The 18,479-nt window shown below is 47.2% G+C and overlaps 1 protein-coding gene across 1 annotated transcript in view; it reads left to right on the forward strand.

The window, feature by feature from the left end:
* notch3 (notch receptor 3) overlaps nucleotides 1–18,479 on the forward strand; it is a 248,761-nt gene that overhangs the window by 16,063 nt on the left and 214,219 nt on the right. The window contains exon 2 of the mRNA XM_072490978.1: nucleotides 1,463–1,544. Coding sequence (XP_072347079.1) covers nucleotides 1,463–1,544 — 82 coding nt within the window. The remainder of the gene's footprint in view (nucleotides 1–1,462; nucleotides 1,545–18,479) is intronic.

Consider the following 18,479-nt stretch of genomic DNA (forward strand, 5'->3'; position numbering starts at 1 on the left):
GGCTGATGTGCTGGCGGGTGTGTTTTCAATGAATTTTTGGGCAGGTGCTTTGGCATTTTGTGGTGTAGGTTGAAATAAGTGGAGTCAAGAGGTAGACATTTTCCCCAGGGTACTTTGAATCAGACGGTCGTCAGATTCTTAACATGGAATATTTTCTGAGTGGAATTGAGGAGTTAGTAGTGTGTTTTAACATTGTGTGGAATTTTCACATTCTCCTTGTGTCTGTGTGGGTCTCAATACCCAGAGATGTGCAGGGTAGGTGGATTGGCCACTCTAAATTGCCCCTTAATTGGGAAAAAAAAATGAATTGGGTATTTTAAATTTAGTTAAAAAAAATCAAAGTAGTGTGTTTTAAAAATGAATCACTAGCTGTGTTACATTTCTGTGCATGAGTCCACCTGACATAGAAAGTAGAAGCAGGAGGAGGCCATTCAGCCCTACAAGCCTGCTCCACCATTCATTATGATCATGGCTGATCTTCAAGTTCAATACCCTAATCCCGCCTTCCCCCATATCCCTTTAGCCCCAAGAGCTATATCTAATTCCTTCTCGAAATTATACAACATTTTGGCCTCATCTACATTTAATTCTTTCTTTCCTCGTGTTATTTTCCTCCAACTCCCGCCTTCCTCCCCCTCCTTTGAGTAATTTGTCTGTCTCTCATGCTGTCTGTTTAGCAGTCTTAAAGTTGGCAAGGTTGCTTCTAAAGTGAATTTCTTTTCAGGAACTGGAATATTAGTTACTGAGCACTGCATGTGGTCCACACAGCCTGAAGTTCAATTGACCATCAGTTAATATGTTTAATAAATGCGTTCAAAAATATAAATTTCATTCTTTTTTTTAAATTTAGAGTACCCAATTATTATTTTCTTTTCCAATTAAGGGGCAATTTAGCATGGCCAATCCACCTAACCTGCACATCTTTGAGTTTGCGGGGGTGAGACCCACGCAGACACGGGCAGAATGTGCAAACTCCACATGGACAGTGACCCAGGGCCGGGATTCGAACCCGGGTCCTCAGTGCCCTAGTCCCAGTGCTAACCACTGTGCCACGTGCCGCCCCTTCAATTCTGTTCTTGTACAGCCATCACAACACTCAAAATTTTTGGATGGAGTAGTATTTTGTTTCTGACGATAGCTCCTTTTTTGGTATGAGATGTTAAAACAGAGGCCCTGTTAAGTGGATGCAAAAGATCCCATGGCACTAATCACTGAAGAGCATGGGAGTTCTTGGTGTCCCGTGCAATGTCTCTCAACTAACACGACTGGAGAAAAAGATAATCTGGCCATTGCTGTTGTGGAATCTGGCCATGTGCAAATTGGCTGCCATGTTTCCTACATCACAACAGTATTCACTTCCTTGGTTGTAATGGGATGTCATTTGTTTGTTCATTTGCTCGTTAGTTCTCTTGAAGAAGAAAAAAATCTCCCATGAAGTAACCGTGCTCTCTCTCCCTCACAGCTCTGCAGTGTCGGGATAGCCACCGCCCTTGTGAAAATAATGGACGATGCATCAAAAGCCCGCATGGAGATGCATCATGTCTGTAAGTTGCTCCTTTGACTGGAAATGATTAAGATTTGCGTGAATTATAAATGCGTCCTGTCAGTGTGCTCCGAAGCACGGCTCTGGGCACAATTCCCAGGGCGATTCATGAGCTCTCTGAGCTGTCCCGACCATTCGTGGGAAAAAAACGTTTCTCCTGAATTCTTTATTGGATTTATTAGTAACCGTCTTATATTTCCCTGGTTTCTGGACTCAATCCACAAGTAGAAGTACAGCAGACAAAGCAATTTTCATTAGTGTCAAGTGATGTCAGTTAATCCCAACATTTCCCCGGCTGCCAATTGATAGGATTGCAGCTCTTTAAAAGAAAATTGAAAACCGTGACAAATCCCCTCCCCAAAAATTATTTTTTTCTGTTCTATGGTTGTAGATTAAATAATTTTTCAAAAGTGTTGCTTGCGGTCAAAGGGATTTAGCCATTATTCTCAGCCTTCTGCACTGTGCACTGTAACAGCTACGTAGAGGCATATTTAAAAGGATTCTTCATAACTCCTCCCCTGGTCCTGTGAGTCATTTCTTTCACTATCCAGTGTGGAATTGAGCCGTTAAGAGCTGGAAGGTGCCAGATTTACAATCCCTGGTTTATGCTGATTTAAACTGTGCTCCCATTTGTGGGCAAGTCTAAAGTTTGCACCCGTAAATATTAGATAGTCACTAATAAATTCAATAAAGCATCTAGGTGAAAATTCTTGACCCGCAGAGTGGTTACAACATAGAATTCACTGCCACAAGGTATACTTGAGCTGAACAACATTGGTGGACTTAAGGGGAAACGAGATAACGACATGGCTGCCATGCTTGCTGCATTCCAATGGCGCCATCTCAAAAGAGTGTATTGTTGGCTGTAAAATCTTTGTTTGGCAATGCCACTATCAAGCACCTTGGGATGGTTTAATATGTTAAAGATGCTATATAAATGAAAGTTATTGTTGTTAAGCTTTGGGACTGCCTGAGGTCATGAAAGGTGCAATATAGAGGCAAACCTTTCCTCTCCTATGACATGAACACCCAGTGAGGCTAACATGATGCTGTTTCAAGATCCCGTCTGTTTCAAGATCTCCTCCAATGCGGTGACTGCCAGAAGGTAGTGGAACCTTGTTAACTTAACAAAGTTTAGGTCACTGAACTATTACTGATTTCAGAAGCAAAGCGGATCATTCTATCAGCAGTGTCTTTGCCTGGATGGTGGCAAAAATTAGTTTCCGCTGTTCCGAGCTCAATGTTTAAAGAAGCACTCCCATTTCTTGGTTAGCTTGGATAGTGGTGTGATTCTGACACCAGTAATTGTTTGACTAACACGTCAGAGTGCCAATTCAACAAAAAAAGAATTAAAAGTTGAGCTGGTTGTCACTCTGGTACAGCAGATGATGGCTTGCTCCAGCTCCATAGGCAGTGATAGGGCAGCACGGTAGCCTAGTGGTTAGCACTGTTGCTTCACAGCACGAGGGTCCCAGGTTCGATTCCCGGCTTGGGTCACTGTCTGAGCGGAGTCTGCACGTTCTCCCCGTGTCTGTGTGGGTTTCCTCCGGGTGCTCCGGTTTCCTCCCACAAGTCCAGAAAGACATGCTGTTAGGTGAATTGGACATTCCAAATTCCCCCTCAGTGTGCCGGAATGTGGCGACTAGGGGCTTTTCATAGTAACTTCATTGCAGTGTTAATGTAAGCTTATTTGTGACAATAAAGATTATTATTATTACATTAGATATTTCAAGAAATTTTGTAGCATCCATTTTGGAATAGATGCGCTGAAGGGAGGCCCATGATCATTAAAAAAAATTTTAGAGTCCCCAATTCATTTTTTCCAATTAAGGGGCAATTTAGCTTGGCCAATTCACCTACCCTGCACATCTTTAGGTTGTGGGGGCGAAACCCACGCAGACACGGGGAGAATGTGCAAACTCCACACGGACAGAGCCAGGATCGAACCTGGGACCTCAGCGCCGTGAGGCAGCAGGGCTAGCCCACTGCGCCACCGTGCTGCCCAGGCCCACGATCATGGTTAGACAACTGATGTAGGTTACATTTTCTGCACATTGGCTATGAATAGCCAGCCGCCTGTTAGAACTGGCTGTCATTGATGGTCAACGTTAAAAGATTAATGGTTAAAAACCGTCCGTCATTTTTGGCCAAATTTCAATGCCGAGACGCAGCAACAAATCCTCATTAATGTGTGAGAGTGCAAATATAAGACACGCCATGTTGTAGGAATGTGTGACATTGTGTGAACGCTGAGGCACACAGTGTTACTGGAATGTGTGGCAGTATCCAGTATGTTGGAGTGAGTACTGGGGTACGCTATTATTGGACTCTGTGACCGTATTCAGTGTGATGAGTGAATGCTGCAACACACTGTTAGCTGAAGGCAAGTTTTTGAAGTGCTCCTAGCCAATTGCCGACTTGGCCCTGGGAAAGAAAGGGTAAAGTTGGCAGTGAAACGCCCTTGTAGAGCTGCAGATGCCAATGGGAAATTGGCATGAAAACTGATGGCTTCCTGCAAGTCCTCTGCAAATGTGAACATTTGAGCAGCCTGTCACTGGCACACTGTTCGAATGCTGCCAGTTTTTTTAAACAGGCGACAAAAGTGGATTTCTAGGATCGGGGACTGTCTGATATCCGCTGTCTCTCTCTCGCTGGTAACTTGGCATCTGCCCCACTCCATAAATATAAAACTCCCTGTCATCGGGGTGGGGATTGCTGATGTGTGTTTATGCTGGAAGGTGGTAGTATGCGCACCAACAAGACAAGACCCACACTGGGCATCCGATGCACCAATGGGGCGACAGACTCTCTCTGGCTAAAACCTTGAACATTGACAAATGCTCCTTTGTACGAAGCTGTTGTGGGTTTGGCCTCAAGAAATGTGTCAAGTAATGACGGAAGGAGTGGGAGTCCTCAGAAAGTAACAGATTCCAACATTTCATTGAGAAAATGGCACCGGGGTGTCAACGTCATGTGAGGTGACAGAAGCCCAACCAGAACTTATAACTCATGGTATAGGAATCAACATACATTGCTGACAGCTTGGCACAACTGAACTCGTATCCAACCACATATTCAAACCCTTGTGTTGTGCTCAGTGGCATTGAGTTCATTTAGACTAAAGGTATTCTTGGCGTTTGTAGCTGTGATGCCCTACCATAGGCAGACGTGCCTTCAGCTGCCTAGACTCTGGGCTCTGCAAATCCCTCCTTAATCCTCTCCAACTGCCCTGCTTTGAGGAACTCCTCAAAACCTACCAAGCTTATGGTCACTTCAGTATCACGCAAATACAAGTTGTCAACCATGTTCACATGTTTTGGACATGTTCGAAGCTTAGGGGATTCTGGCAGGGGTTTGCGGATGTCATGTCCACGGTGTTAAAAACAAGGGTGGCACCGAGTCCAGAGGTGACGATCTTCGGAGTGTCGGAGGACCCGGGAGTCCAAAGGGTGAGAGACGGCGACGCCTTGGCCTTTGCCTCCTTGGTAGCCTGGAGACGGGTACTGTTAGCATGGAGGGACTCGAAGCTCCCGTAATCAGAGACCTGGGTCAATGACATGGCTGGCTACCTCAGTCTTGAGAAAATCAAGTTCGCCCTAAGAGGGTCAATGCTAGGGTTCGTCTGGAAGTGGCAACCGTTTGTCGACTTCTTTCGAGAAAATTAACCGTCAGGAGAGGGGCGGGGGGTGGGGTTAGTCTAGATTACTGTTCAAGGAAGGTGGGACCTGTGAGGGAGATAGATGGTCTTTGCATTATGTTTATAGTTTCATAGATTTCATAGAATTTACAGTGCAGAAGGAGGCCATTCGGCCCATCGAGTCTGCACCGGCTCCTGGAAAGAGCACCCTACCCAAGGTCAACACCACCACCCTAGCCCCATAACCCAGTAACCCCACCCAACACTAAGGGCAATTTTGGACACTAAGGGCAATTTATCATGGCCAATCCACCTAACCTGCACATCTTTGGACTGTGGGAGGAAACCGGAGCACCCGGAGGAAACCCACGCACACACGGGGAGGATGTGCAGACTCCGCACAGACAGTGACCCAAGCCGGAATCGAACCTGGGACCCTGGAGCTGTGAAGCAATTGTGCTATCCACAAGGCTACCGTGCTGCCCCTTGTTTGTATGTGGTTTACTGTTACTGTTATAAAATCACAAAAGCCTTAATAAAATATTTTACAAAAAAATACAAGTTTTTTCTCCTGTCAACGTTTCAGATCTAATATTGAATATAAAGCTATAATGTTAACAAGCACTCGGTATCTCTGACATTCTCACGGGGACTGCCACTCCTATCCTTTGTGAAAATCATGTTTATGAGATGCAATCTGTGACAATACCCATACCAACATTCTGCATGTGGAGATATTTTACTATAAGCATCGGAGGATATGGGCCTTTGGCCACAATGCGTTTGGTGAGAATCTGCGGCCGATATATCCATGGGCTCATTGGCTAAGTGCGACTTTAATAAGCAGTCTGTCATGTCAAATTGTAAACATTTTGAATAAAATGTAATACAAGTTGCACTGTGCGATAAGCCCTGCCGATAAGATCAAACACATTGTGGGCTTGGCAGTGTTTATAAATGGGTTCTATGGAGAGGCATGAAGGGCCTGAGATCCTCTCATCTGATTAAGAGACCTGAACCAGAGTGTGTTTTCAATCTTGTTCTCAGATAAATTGACAGGTATGCAGAGCAGGTGAAATCCATTCTGAAACTGTGCTGGAATTTCTGGGGCAGGTGGATGGAATAAAGCTGGGAGAACAAGTGGGTTGTGAGCATCATGTGTAGGTGTGGAAGGGGTGCCATGAGTGGGTATGCTTGAAGGCCTGGAGTGAATGTTGTAGCAATGGAATTGACAGCACCGAAATGAAATGAAATGAAATGAAAATCACTTATTGTCACAAGTAGGCTTCAAATGAAGTTACTGTGAAAAGCCCCTAGTCGCCACATTCCGGCGCCTGTTCAGGGAGACTGTTACGGGAATCGAACCGTGCTGCTGGCCTGCCTTGGTCTGCTTTCAAAGCCAGCGATTTAGCCTGTGCGGGCCTTTCATATGCAGTAGCACAGTGGTTAGTACAGTTGCTTCACAGCGCCGGGGTCCCAGTCTCGATTCCTGGCTTGGGTCCTGCTGTCTGTGTGGAGTCTGCACGTTCTCCCTGTGTCTGCGTGGGTTTCCTCCGGGTGCTCCAGTTTCCTCCCACGGGGTCGGAGAATCCCCGGGAGGGCGGCGTGAATCCCGCCCCGACGCTGGCTGCCGTATTCTCCAGTGCCGGTTTTTGGGCAGGGGCGGGGATCACGCTGCGCCGGTTGGGGGCCGTTGGCAGCCCACCCCCAGCAATTCTCTGGGCCCTGATGGGCTGAGCGGCCGTCAGTTTTTGGCCCGTCCCGCCGGCGTGAAATGGACATGGTCCCACACGGCGGGACCTCGCTTGTAGGCCAGCTGGTGCGGACCTCGGGGGGGGGGGGGGGGGGATCCGGCCCCCGGGGGGGCCCCCATGGTGGCCTAGCCCGCGATCTGGGCTCACCGATCTGCTGGCGGGCCTGTGCCCTGGGGGCACTTCTTCCTTCCACACCGGCCTCTGTAGGGCTCCACCATGGCCGGCGCGGAGAAGACACCCCCTGCGCATGCGCAAGAATACGCCGGCCAGTCTGCGCATGCATGGAACCTCGCTGGCGGTCCTGCGCATGCACTAACTCGCGCCAACCCCTCTGGCACCGGCCTAGCCCCCAGAAGTGCGGAGGATTGCGCAACTTCCGGTCGGCCCAATGCCGGAGTGGTTTACGTCGCTTTTTACTCCGGCGTCGGGCCATCCCGCTGATTGCGGGAGAATCCTGCCCGTGCTGTTAGGTAATTTGGACATTCTGAATTCTCCCTCTGTGTACCTGAACAGGCGCCTGAGTATAGCGACTAGGGGATTTTCACAGTAACTTCATTGCAGTGTTAATGAAAGGCTACTTGTGACAATAAAGATTATTATTATACCTTTAAGGGATCATATCAATCACTACTAGCTGACAGGATGTAACCTATTAGTCCCATGACTTGTAGGCAGTCAGCTAACAGCAAGGTAGAGATTAGATGTACTGTACTTCGCCTCCTAGTAAACCGATTTGTATATAGTCTTGTCTTCAAATAAAGAGCCCACATTATCATTTCACCAATCCTTTTGTATAATTGGTATGTTTAGGTTGAAAAAGGAGAATGTAAATTGCTATAATAATAATCTTTATTGTCACAAGTAGACTTACATTAACACTGCAATGAAGTTACTGTGAAAAGCCCCTAGTCACCACACTCCGGCGCCTGTTCAGGTACACGGGGAGAATTCAGAATGTCCAAATTACCTAACAGCACATCTTTTGGGACTGTGGGAGGAAACTGGAGCACCCGGAGGAAACCCACGCACACACGGGGAGAACATGCAGACTCCACACAGACAGTGACCCAAGTCGGGAATTGAACCTGGGACCCTGGAGCTGTGAAGCAACAGTGCTAACCACTGTGCTACCGTGCTGATGTTTATGTTCCACATGAGCTTTCTGCCACTATTTCAGCTATCCCCATCAGCAAATTCCTATCTAACTTCCCCTTAAATGTATCTATGCTATTTGCTGCAATGAGCAGAACATTTCAGATGGCAGGTCTTGCCACCAAGAGTCAGTGGAGGGATACACACCCCTGCCGATCGGAGCAGCATCGCAGCCAAGCCTATCTCAGGCAGCCGCCAGCCAATCTGGTTGGCAGCTCTGTAGACCTAGCAGCACCAATGGACAGGACTGGCACTACAAACAGTCACCAGATTCCAAGTCTCGTAGTCCAGGACCGGGTATGTGTCAGGTGGGTTGGGGCGGGGTGGGGGGGGGGGGGGGGGTGTAGTCTCACAGATGGGGTTGGTGAGGCCTGGGTGGTGATCGAGGGGGGTGGGTGTTGTGATGGTGAGGCCGGGAAGGGGCTTCTGTTGCCGGGAGGGGGGTGCAGGCCGACCTGGAGGTGAGAGTGCCCAATGTGGAAAGGAGAAGCCTGGGCTCCAAGTCTACATGCAAGATAGCTGACATGGTGCTGAAAAACAATCTCCAAAATTTCATTAGGGCGGTAGAATGTCTTAAATTAGATATAAGAGCATCTGCTGCTTGCAGTAGATCATGGCAAGTGATAATCGACAAACCTTTGTAAAAATAAACGTAGAGTATCCAGTTCTTTTTTTTCTCCAATTAATGGACAATTGAGCATGGCCAATCCATCTACCCTGCACGTCTTTGGGTTCTGGGGGTGAGACCCACGCAGGCACGGGGAGAATGTGCAATCGCCACACGGAGAGTGACCCGGGGCTGGGATCGAACCGGGTCCTCGGCTGCATGAGGCTGCATTGCCAACCACTGCACCACCATGCAAGCCTCTAGCAGCCAATATTAAAGTTTACTTTACAGATAAGATATTAAATTGAAACAATATCTCCCCTCATCTACAACCCCCACCTCCTCAGGTGGGCATTTACAAAAACCCATTGCATCATTTCAGAGATCAGGGAAGTTGATCTTGGTGTCCTGGCCGATATTTAGCCCTCATTCAGCATCAGTGAAGTAGAATTATCAGGTAGCATGGCGGCACAGCCTCCCCGAACAGGCGCCGGAATGTGGCAACTAGGGGCTTTTCATAGTAACTTCATTGAAGCCTACTTGTGACAATAAGCGATTTTCATTTCATTTCATTTCAGTGGTTAGCACTGCAGTCTCACAGCACCAAGGTCCTAGGTTCAATCCCGGCTGTGGGTCACTGTCCGTGTGGAGTTTGCACATTCTCCCCGTGTTCGCCCCCACAACACAAAGATGTGCAGGGTAGGTGGATTGGACACGCTAAATTGCCCCACAATTGGAAAAAATTTAATTGGGTACTCAAAATTTATTTTAAAAAAGTAAAGTAGAATATCTGGTTATTGATGCTATACTGTTTGTGTGAGCTTGCTGTGCGCCATTGGCTGCTGCACTTCCTACACTCCATCGTTCAAAAATTCTTAATCCGCTGTGAAGCGTTTTTGGGATGTGCTGGGTTTGTCAAGTGCGCTGTGGAAATGGAGGGTCGTCCTTGAAGCACATTATTATCAAAAGTTAGGGTGTGAACTGGCTGCATGGGAGAGGTGCACAGCTCCCGAGGGCTGCTCAGACCCAAACCCTGCCTTGGTGTTTACAGATGGCGGGGGCCATTGGCCTCTTGTGTTCACAGTGCTGCTGGGATGGCTGTTGTCAAGGAGCAGCAGAGCGGAATGGAGGTCAGCACTAACAACAAAACATGCAAATCACCGTTTCTGTCTGCAACGCAAAAATACAATACTCAAACAATCCTCCCCTCTCCTCCCCCATCGGCACTGGCTGCTCAGAGTGCCCACAGTCCCCGTTTACAAACTCTGGCGTTTAAACAGCATTTTACAACTTTAAGAATGCACGTTAGCCTTGTGGCAAAGCTTTTTTTTTCGAAGGCAGATGTTGCTACCGTCCTTTTGCTGCAATGGGAAGGTGCCTTTGGGAAGGACTGAACATGGTGTTTATCGGGCTGGAATTGGACTGACTGCTCACCCAAGTGAATGCTCACTGATTGATCACAATAGTGAGGCAACTAGACACTGATAGATTCACCCATCTGATGAGGGAACTGAGGATGTGTCTGCGTAATTCTGTACTTGTAAGAATTAGGGAGAAACAGAAAGAAAGAGACGGGAGAAATCAGGGTAGTTTAACTTCATTTTAACCTGAGGGATGAGTAAGATTGCATTATAGTAATGACTTGAGTTAATCCAAACTCGAGTGCCTTCCAGAATCTTCTCGCTGAAAGATAGTAAACATATTAATTCTGATTTGAAAGCAAGGAACTGTAATAGTGGCACAAGGCACTGTGACTCACGGTGATGAGCAGAACATATACATGTTGGAACTAGTACCCTGGCACAATGTACCATTATACAGGATCACACTTTTTTTCCCCTCCCTCTTATTTTCTGCTGAAGGCAGAGGTTCTCCCTGGGTCATAGTTCCTTGTAAAAACAGCGATCCTTCCTGTGTGAACCCAGACACAGAGAGAGTGGACAAGCCTTTATGGCAGTGACATTACAACTGAATCAGATCCTGACCTCACTGAACATCCAGGCATATAATCTTCAATGTACAGTGAGCAGGAAACCTGAATATCCTCCTCCAATCTTCCACTCCCTCCACCTTTCTCCTCTCTTTCCCATCCCACACCAATAAACCAGAGCTGCTCTGGACATTTGCATCAGTCTTACAAGAGTGTGTGATGAATTCATCAGGACAAGTGCTTGAACTGCTATAGCACGTCTCCATATCCTTGGGTTCAGACGAGAAAGTTCCTTCAGGGTTCCCACTTCTGACTGCTGCTGAAATATGCGTGTGTCTGAATGTCCTGTAATGTCACAAGCATTGAATAGTCTGCCTTGACTCACGTGCCTACATGTTTTCGATCGTAAGATAGGTGGCAGAGTGGAAAGATATATTTGGAACATATTAGGGGTTGGTTTAGCACAGGACTAAATCGCTGGCTTTGAAAGCAGACCAAGGCAGGCCAGCAGCACGGTTCAATTCCCGTACCAGCCTCCCCAAACAGGCGCTGGAATGTGGCGACTAGGGGCTTTTCACAGTAACTTCATTTGAAGCCTACCTGTGACAATAAGCAATTTTCATATTACTTTCAGATGTACAATATAATATGGTTCATATGTCCCTGTTGCTACATGCCATATAAAATTGATTCATCCGTTGATTGATTAATTAATCAACTGGTCTGTACTGATCCCATCTTCTCATAGGACAACATTGAACCCTGACACCCCAGAGCAGTAATGTTGGAGTTCTGTACTGTGCTCGCTTTCACAAGAGGGGTTCTGTCTGCCCTCTCGGATGGGTGTAAAAGATTCCATGGTACTATTTTGAAGAAGAGTCAAGGGATTGGCTCCAGGGTCCTGGCCAATATTTATACCTCAACGAACATCACGAAAAGTGACAATTTGGTTGTTATCACATTTCTGAGCTTTCTGTGACCAGAGTGGCCGCTGATTGTTTGGTGGTGGAGGGGAGGATCTGTTTAAGTGCGCAGCCCGTTTATTTACTTTTTTACATAGTCATGCATACATGGTAACTTAAAGGGGTCAACTTTTGTGCAACCTGCAGAGGAACGTTTGAGATATTGACAGCCAAAATGATTTTTTAAAAAATAATAAATTTAGTGTACCCTTAATTCTTTCCCAATTAAGGAGCAATTTAGCATGTTCAATCCACCTACCTTGCACATGTTTTGGGTTGTGGGGGCGAAACCCACGCAAACACGGGGAGAATGTGCAAACTCCACACGGACAGTGACCTAGAGCCGGGATCGGACCTGGGACCTCGGTGCCGTGAGGCAACAGGGCTAACCCACTGCGCCACCGTGCTGCCCATACAGCTAAAATGTTTGAGGGAACATTGGTGGCAACACTTAAAAAGTACTTAAATGGCCGTAAAATACTTTGGGACATTCTGAGGTTTTGAAAGATGTTATTTAAATTCAAGCCTGTTTTTCTTAAGACTGTAGCGGAATGCAGGCCTTTGAATGGTTAAGTTGCTCCTTGTTTGTGATTCATGATTAGATCATGTTTTGTTATTGCGTAATTCCTGTGTGCAATAGGGGACATCCAGGCACATATCTATCAACATTTTGCAAAGGTTTTTGCAAAGCTTCTTTAAGGAGAATTTGTGTCGTACTAAGACATGGGAGGTTGCGCAATGTTTTTGTAATTTTTTACAAGTCAGCAGAACTGGGTGGTGGGAAAATATATTTTCTTCTGCTGTTTGTTCAATTGAACTCTGTTCTAATTACTGGATTCCTCTTTCTGTTCCATCCTCGTGTGCTCAGATATGGTTTTATCTGTCACTGCAGGAATGGGTGTGATACAATTGCAGTGGTGAAAGGGGCATTTAGCACATTCACCTTTTGCCTCTCCCCCCAAGATTATTTTATGTCCTCCTCAGTTTTGTTCCCTATTCAGCAGAAGGCACAACCTTTGGGACAATATCCAATCATGATATTTCAGTGCGGTTATGAAGGAATGCTGCACAGTCAGAGGTGTTGAATGGGACTCTATCAGATGAAACATTATTAATAATAATAATAATAATAATAATCATCTTTATTGTCACAAGTAGGCTTACATTAACGCTGCAATGAAGTTACTGTGCAAAGCCCCTAGTCGCCACACTCCGGCACCTGTTTGTGTACATGGAGGGAGAATTCCAAATTAGGGGCCTCCAAATTACCTAACAGCACGTCTTTCGGGACTTGAGGGAGGAAACCGGAGCACCCGGAGGAAACCCACGCAGACACAGGGAGAGTGTGCAGACTCTACACGGACAGTGACCCAAGCCAGGAATCGAATCTGGGACCCTAGAGTTGTGAAGCAACAGTGCTACCCACTGTGCCACCCCATCCTTCCGCCTCGGTGGAGGTAAAGGATGCTGTGACTCTGTTTTGAAGAGCAATGAACAATACAGCACAGGAACATGCCCCAAAGAGAAAATGCTGGAAAGTCTCAGCAGGTCTGGCAGCATCTGTAGGGAGAGAAAAGAGCTAACGTTTCAAGTCCAGATGACCCTTTGTCAGGAACAGGCTCTCCAAGTCTGCGCCGATCACGGGGGCGATTCTCCAAAATGGAGACTAAGTGTTTGCACCATCGTGAACGCCGTATCGTTTCACGACGGCGCGAAACGGGTACGGGGACAACCGATTCTGTCCCCCACAGGGGGCCAGCACGGCGCTGGAGCAGTTCATGCCGCTCCAGCCCCCCTTCCAGGTGCCAAATGGGCGCCGCACCAACCCGCGCATGCGCTGTTGGGCCACTTCTTCAGCATGCTGGCCCCTACGCAACATGGCGTGGGGGTTCAGGGGCCGGTCGTGCAACAAAGTAGGCCCAGGGGGGTGGGGGGAGAGGCCGGCCCGCCGATCGGTGGGCCCCGATCGCGGGCCAGACTCCATCGGAGGTCGCCCCCCGGTGAAGGAGCGCTTTCCCCCGCCCCACCGGCCGCCCCGACCCTTCGCAGAGTTCCCGCCGGCAGCGACCAGGGGTGAATGATGCCGGCGGGACTCTGCTTTTTCCGCGCAGCCGCTCGGCCCATCTGGGCCGGAGAATCGGTGGCCCCGCCGATTCCAGCAGCCCGGTGCCGGACTAAACGTGCTGGCGCAATTGCCGCCGATTCTCCTCACCTCGGAGAATCGCGCGCCACGTGTCCTATCTACACCACTGAAGTTATTTCCTGGGTCTAGGCCAATATTTATTCCTCAACCAAAATCCAAAATCATACAAACAGATGATCTGATCGTTATCGTGTGGCTGGGTTTTTCTGGGGGGGGGGGGGGGGGGGCACAGCGCTATGTGCAAATTGGGTGCTGCATTTCCAGCACAGCGCTTCAAAAAGTTCAAACTTTTTGGATTGTAAAGCATGAAAGAGGTCACATGAAATGAAGTCTTTCTTTATAAGGCAGATGGTGACTTTGATGATTGCCTATAAAAGCTGCTGTGTAATCCGGTCAGTCTGAAGCTGCCACCTGGATTCGGGGTTGTCCCTTTTCCCAGAGTTGAGGGTTCAGACTGGAGCTCAGTGCAAGGAAAACGTTGTAAACAGTCGGTTTCTTTGTTTGTGAAGGCCTCACAATGGATGACTTTGTGCGAATATTTTAAAAGCATTTTACTTGTAGTACTTATATATTCAATTGTAAAATAAAATGAACAAAACATTCCCCTTTTGAGTGGCTCCAGGCTTTATACCAAATCTGAAATGAAGTGTTCCTTCTGATAATTGAGCAGACGTAAATAGCCAATTGTTTCTTAATCGTGGAGTGCAGATGCCATGGTTCGGGGTGAATGAAAAGTACGCAAGCTGAATGCCCAGTTTTACAGGTGTCCAATCTCTTTCCTTCCAGCATCATGATGAAGGGTGGGCCAGCGAAATCACCACCTAAAGAGCTTGAGGCTCATGTTATGGCAGCGCAGGAGAAGAACATTCGGCCCATCCTGCCTGTGCTAGCTCTTTGTTTGAGCCCACTCCCCTCCTCTTTCCCCATAGCCTTGTAAACAAAGGTTAGGTGGGGTTACTGGGTCACAGGGATAGGTTGGAAGTGTGGGTTTAAATAGGGTGCTCTTTCCAAGGGCCGAATGGCCTCCTTCTACACTGTAAATTCTATGATTCCCCCTTCAAGTAGCTATCAATTTACCTTTTTAAAAATACATTTAGAGTACCCAATTCATTTTTTCCAATTAAGGGGCAATTCAGGGTGGCCAATCCACCTAGCCTGCACATCTTTGGGTTGTGGGGGCGAAACCCACGCAGACACGGGGAGAACGTGCAAACTCCACACAGACAGTGACCCAAGCCGGGAATCGAACCTGGGACCCTGGCACTATGATGCAGCAGTGCTAACCACTGTGCTACCATGCCGAATCATAATGGCTGGAGCCTGTGGGCAAGTCTATCTAATGATCGAACCCGGGACCTCGGTGCCGTGAGACAGCAGTGCTAACCCACTGCACTACCGTGCTGCCCCTTGGCCCTTATATTTCAATAGTGACCCCTTGTTCTAGAATCCCAACAGTGCAGAAGGAGGACATTTGGTCCATCAGGTTTACACCGACCCTCTGAAAGAGCACCCAGGCCCACTCCCTTGCTCTATTCCCGTAACCTCACCTAATGGTTTTTCTTTTAGACACTAAGGGGCAATTTATCACGGCCAATCGACCTAGCCTGCACATCTTTGGGTTGTTGGGGGCGAAACCCACGCAGACATGGGAAGAATGTGCAAACTCCACACGGACTGTGACCCAGAGCCGGGAATGAACCTGGGACCTCGGCGCCGTGAGGCAGCAGGGCTAACCCACTGCGCCACCGTGCTGCCCTCATCAATTTACCTTTTAACTGATACTATTGAATCTCCTTCCTGGCAGTGTATTCCAGATTACAACTCTGCATTAAAAAAATGTTTTCCCCTATCGCCTCTGGTTCCTTTGACAATTGTTTTAAAACCGTGACTTCTGACAGTCAATCCTTCTGTCACTGGAAACGGTTTCTTCTCCTTTACTCTTTCAACACCTTTATGATGAAAATGAAAATCGCTTATTGTCACAAGTAGCTTCAAATGAAGTTACTGTGAAAAGCCCCTAGTCGCCACATTCCGGCGCCTGTTCAGAGAGGCTGGTACGGGAATTGAACCGTGCTGCTGGCCTGCCTTGGTCTGCTTTCAAAGCCAGCTATTTAGCCCTGTGCTAAACCAGCCCCATGATTTTGAACATTCTATCAAATCTTCACTTAACCGTCTCCGCTTCTATTACAATGTCCTTCCAGTGCGTTCCAGCCTGCTAATACACACTTTATATTCCTTGCTAGACTGAAACTTAAATGTGCACCTTCGTCTGGAATTCCACCCCTACTTGTTTGTACGGAGGAATTAATCGCTTAAAATAAATAGGTTAAGATGTCCAAAAGGAATTTCACATAGACATTTGGACCCCAGAAATGCAGGGCCTAATTTCAGGGTCAGACATGCATTTAATTTGGGACTTATCATTTGTTAAGCCAGTTTCTCGAATAAAGGAGGAGCAATCTGTCTCTGTCCGGTTTTTCTTTTTGCTTGCCTCTCAATGAGCTGGAGTGATGGCGGAATTGCCTGCTTGTGTGCATCATCTATGTCAACTGCTGGTTGTCAATCTGAACCAATACATAATAAACCTGAAACAAATCTTAACCCCTTCAGTTTGGACACCCTTGTCCTTTTAAAAGATGCCTTGGTGTATGGTGACGACTTCACCTTGAATTTGCTCCATCGTATCAAGAAACACCAGCTGCTGGATTCTCCTTTCCTGGGACTATGCGTTGATGCCGGGGCAGGATTCGTGGACTTCCACGACAGCAAAACTGGCACCGCACCTGGACCGATTCAGCGACTGTTAAGGGGTTCACACTGGCGCCATGTGGAACACGATCGATTCCATTGAGAAACGGTGCCGCAGGCCCAGGCAGAAGCCTCCCGGCCAGCGGCATAACTGTCAGTAAATTGGCGATGTTGGACACTTTCCGTACCCCCCCTCTCTCCCTCAGCAGCCACGGCACCTGTTTCACCATTTTTAAAAGCACAAGTGAACTTTACCGACGGGAATTTGGCACAGTGGAGGTGGAGAATTGCAGAGATCCCGGAGAATACCGGTTTCCTCCTACAGTTCAAAGATGCGCAGGTTAGGAGAATTGGCCATGCTAAATTGCCCTTAGTGTCCAAACGGTTAAGTGCGGTTACGGGGGTAGGGTGGATGTGTGGGTTAAGTAGGGTGCTCTTTCCAACGGCTGGTGCAAAATCGATGGGCTGAAAGGCCTCCTTCTGCACTGTAGATTCTATGAAAGTGCAAACTCCGCACAGTCACCCGAGGTTGGAATTGAACCCGGGTCCCTGGCGCTGTGAGGCAGCAGTGCTAATGACTGAGTCAATGAACCACCCATTGGCCACCCAAAATCAGTGCTCGTGAGAAAGATCATTGCAAACTATTTATCCACAAGTGGTGTTTCTTGTAGATTCTGCCACTTAACTCTGCTTCTCATTTCTTATTATTAAATTTAGTTTATTATGCTTACTGCATAACGACTGAAATGATTTTCTTCTGGTATTTTTACCTGTGTGGTGAGAATTGATGAGCAGACTGACGAAGACGGTGCTCCACGCTGACCCAGTGTTGTTATTATAACAGCGTGCATGCACACATCGGAGCACTCGGATGACACAGTGGAGACAATACCAGAAACTGGAAGAGCTGAGAAAGGACAACGGAAACTGCTTCTTGGTGACCATGGGAGATGGGAACGCTGCAGTTAGTGAAGGCAAAGTAGAAGCAAAGATGGAAGCCACGGACTGAGTGTCAGATTCAACAGAGCTGAGATGCTGGTTGAGTTCTGAGGTAAATGCATTAGCATTACCTGGTTTAAGCACAAATAGGGAAAACCCGACACTTGGAAATCACCCGGGGATCTGAAGAGGAGCCAAATCAATGACTGCCTTCTCAAGCAGAGAGATCAAAACAGCATGAAGAATTCATGTGCCTATCCTCGTGTAGATGCGGGCACCGGTCATAATCTCGTTGCTACATAAAATAAAAAGAGCTTTTAAAAATCAGCCAAATCGAGAAGGAAAATCACAAGCCTAAGGTAGGATAGAGGGAAGATGAATGGCTTCTGAGGTGGGGTCAGGTTTTGTGCAGCAGTCAAGGAAAAGTTAGAGGTTAGCAGCAGTTCAGAAAGCAACTGCCAAGTATTGTGGGACAGATTGGAAAAGCACCATCTTAGAAAGTGGTAACGGAAGTATTAGAAGGCAGAGAGTCTGCAAATAAATGGTGAAGAAAATGGATGAGAAGAAAATGGAAGAACAAAAACACCTCATGAAGGTAAAAGCACGTATGGAAAACTAAAGAGGGCGCTAAGGAAAGGGCATGACCAGTCAGGGAGAACAGAGCAGAGAATTGGAAAACAACAATAAATGAAAGAATGGACTCTGAGAAAATAAAGGAATTGGCTGGAGGAAGGTAAGGTCAGCGAACACAAAGGGAATTGATAGTCGGGATGTTCAATTGCTTATAGAACCTGAGGGTGGAAGGGATAAATGGGAAGAGGATACTGAGGACCTTTATGACAAAGATGTCAAGCCCACAGAACTAGAACCAGAGAAAGAAGAGGAGGTTTGGAGCTTGAGATACTGTAGCAATGATGAGCGTGTTAAATGAAAGAAGCATGGAATGCTAACTAAAAGTGCGTACACCTTTTCTGGATTATGAAAAAGCTTTCATTTGGGTGAACTGGCAAAAGGTGTTGAAAGCGCTGGAGGTGACCGGTGTTGCTTTGAGGGACAGAATGACA

Source organism: Scyliorhinus torazame, chromosome 27, assembly GCF_047496885.1.
Source record: "Scyliorhinus torazame isolate Kashiwa2021f chromosome 27, sScyTor2.1, whole genome shotgun sequence".
In the NCBI taxonomy this organism is placed as follows: Eukaryota; Metazoa; Chordata; class Chondrichthyes; order Carcharhiniformes; family Scyliorhinidae; genus Scyliorhinus; species Scyliorhinus torazame.